General features: G+C 39.3%; 1 protein-coding gene across 1 annotated transcript in view; it reads left to right on the top strand.

Moving 5' to 3' along the window:
- Positions 1–2473, top strand: part of SLC30A5 (solute carrier family 30 member 5) — a 38007-nt gene that overhangs the window by 10422 nt on the left and 25112 nt on the right. The window contains exon 4 of the mRNA XM_004703557.2: positions 339–424. Coding sequence (XP_004703614.2) covers positions 339–424 — 86 coding nt within the window. The remainder of the gene's footprint in view (positions 1–338; positions 425–2473) is intronic.

Below are 2473 nucleotides of genomic sequence, written 5' to 3'. Positions count from 1 at the left end.
GGGGGGAATGAAAGAGGAGCAGCTACTATTACTTTCAAGTAGAAAGTAAATGTGTAGAAAATAATGATGGCAACAAATATGCTTTATACAGTTGATGTATGGATTGTTATAAGGGCCCCCAATAAAATGATCTTTAAAAAATACTGTACTTAATAGAAAATTGCTCTCACAAATCCAGAGTTAGGGCACCTTCAAGATACCTATTTAATTTCATATATGTAATTATTTCACCTTTAAAATAAGGGTTGCCATTATTATCTTAGTGTTTCATTAAAATTTTGAGCTATTTCAACATTAGCAGTATGACTAAGATTTTTAATTTTTGTTTTCATTTATAGTGGATCAAAATATTTAAACATGCCATTGCTGGATGTATTATTTCACTTCTGTGGTTTTTTGGCCTTACCCTTTGTGGACCACTAAGGTAAATAAAATGCTTATTTTAAATTTTCATTTTGAATGTTTATTTTATGTCAGATATTTGTGCAGATGTTTCATCGCTCACATAACATTGAATACAGTTCACCAGACGTGTATATGTTTGCGAGAGAACTTGGTTAATTTATGGATTTCTTCTTCAGTGAAAACCCTCAATGCATCGTTCATGAGCTGTCACTGATAGTGTGTTAGTCGAGTCCTAAGAGTTTCAGAGACTTTAGTGGGAGTGGCCTTTATTGTTCTTTGATGGTCTGTTTCGTAGCTGATTTATAAGAGGGAAAGTATCCGAGATGATGACAGCCCGTAAGGAGGACACGATCTGGAAAAGTGCGCATCTGTTGAGCAGTTCCGTACTCTTGACAGAAAATGTTTCGAAGCTATTTCTCTGTGTCTGAAGTGTTTGACTTACTGAGTAAGAGTGTAAGTTAAAATCTGTTGGCAGTCACTAGAGTAGCTTCAGGAAGCCCTGTATTGGGTCTCCTTGGCGGGGTTGCTCTGTCCTTTGTCAGCTGGGGAGCAGCATATGCATAATCCCAAGGGCTACCTCCCTTCCCTGATAGGGAGCATTGTGGAGGGTGGGGTAAACTCGGCCCCTCCGTGTCGGAGTCGGGAGGAAAGGGGGTACAGTAATTCCGAAATTTTAATTGAGTCCTTATTTCCTCACTAGGCCAGTGTTCATAATCCCTCCTCCCTAGCAGCGCCTCTGCGGCCGCTGTCCTCAGTCATCTTCCACAGCCATCCTGCAGCTTCTTAAGGAAAAGATTCCCGCTGTCCCTCAGTCATCTTCCACAGCCATCCTGCAGCTTCTTAAGGAAAAGACTCCTCTGGTGCTTCATAGTTGGATTTATATTAGTTTTATACATAACATCCTTATATTTAATTTCTTAAACTACAATCTTCCAAACATTCGTAGAACTAAAATGATTGCTGATGTGCCCTCATTACAGATTTTCTTGTCAAAATGTGTACAGCTCAATATTTGCCAACAGCAGTTTGTTGGGGTTTGTTTTCAGGGTCGCCGTGTAGTTATAACAAAGGTAGTGAGAACAGTTACATTAGTCGTGTGCAAGGAGTTGACAAGTAGCTATTCATAGTTGCCAAATTTCCCACAACTATAAACAAATATTCTCTAAATAGAAACTCCCCCGTTTTCCCCTCCTCTCCACTGCTGGTAACCACTAATAAACTCTTGTTCTCTGTACACTTACCTGTTCTTCTTATTTCATATAAATGAGGTCATAACAATGTTAGTGCTTTTGTGATTGACTGTTTCTTGGAGCATCACTTCTTCTGATTCATCCATGTGGTGGCATCATCAGGGCTGTGTTTCTGTGTGGCTTGGTAGTATTCCTGTGTGCATAGGATGCTTGTCCATTCACCAGCTGATGGACACTCAGTTGTTTCCGCCTTTCGGCTCTTGCAAAGAGTGCTGCAGTGAACATTGGTGTGCAAGTGCTTTGTCGTCTCCTGGGAGCAGCGACTGGGGCATAGGACATTCTGTTCACTTTCTGAGGAATTGCCAAACTGTTTTCCACAATGGCCTGTACCATTTTTTATTTTACAGTTATTTTACTAATGAAGAAAAAAATGTTATTTAATGAGCACTTGAGAATGAGATTTGTGAGCCTCCCGTTGACTGGTGATAATTTTGTTATTGTGAAGTGTGTGGCGAAACATAGAATTTACCATTGTAACTCTTTTTCAGTAGACAAGTTGGTGGCATTGATTACATTCACAGTGTTACACCTGCATCACCACCACAATTTACTTCCCAAACTTTGGTCATCTCAGCCATGAATGAATTACTCACAATTTTCCCTCTTCCTGAGGCCCTGTTGTTGTTGAGTTATGATGCTGACACATAATTATTCCACATGACAGAGTAGAACTGCCTCCACAGAGTTTTGTGAACTCTCGTCTTTTTTTTTGTTTTGTTTTGTTTTTTAATCATTTTATTAGGGGCTCATACAATTCTTAATCATAATCCATACATACATCAATTGTGTAAAGTGCATTTGTACATTCATTGCCCTCA

The sequence above is a fragment of the Echinops telfairi genome, unplaced genomic scaffold (genome assembly GCF_000313985.2).
Source record: "Echinops telfairi isolate 266 unplaced genomic scaffold, ASM31398v2 ScPeMD7_7469;HRSCAF=8507_1, whole genome shotgun sequence".
Taxonomy (NCBI): domain Eukaryota; kingdom Metazoa; phylum Chordata; class Mammalia; order Afrosoricida; family Tenrecidae; genus Echinops; species Echinops telfairi.
This window is presented reverse-complemented; position numbering and strand designations above follow the sequence as displayed.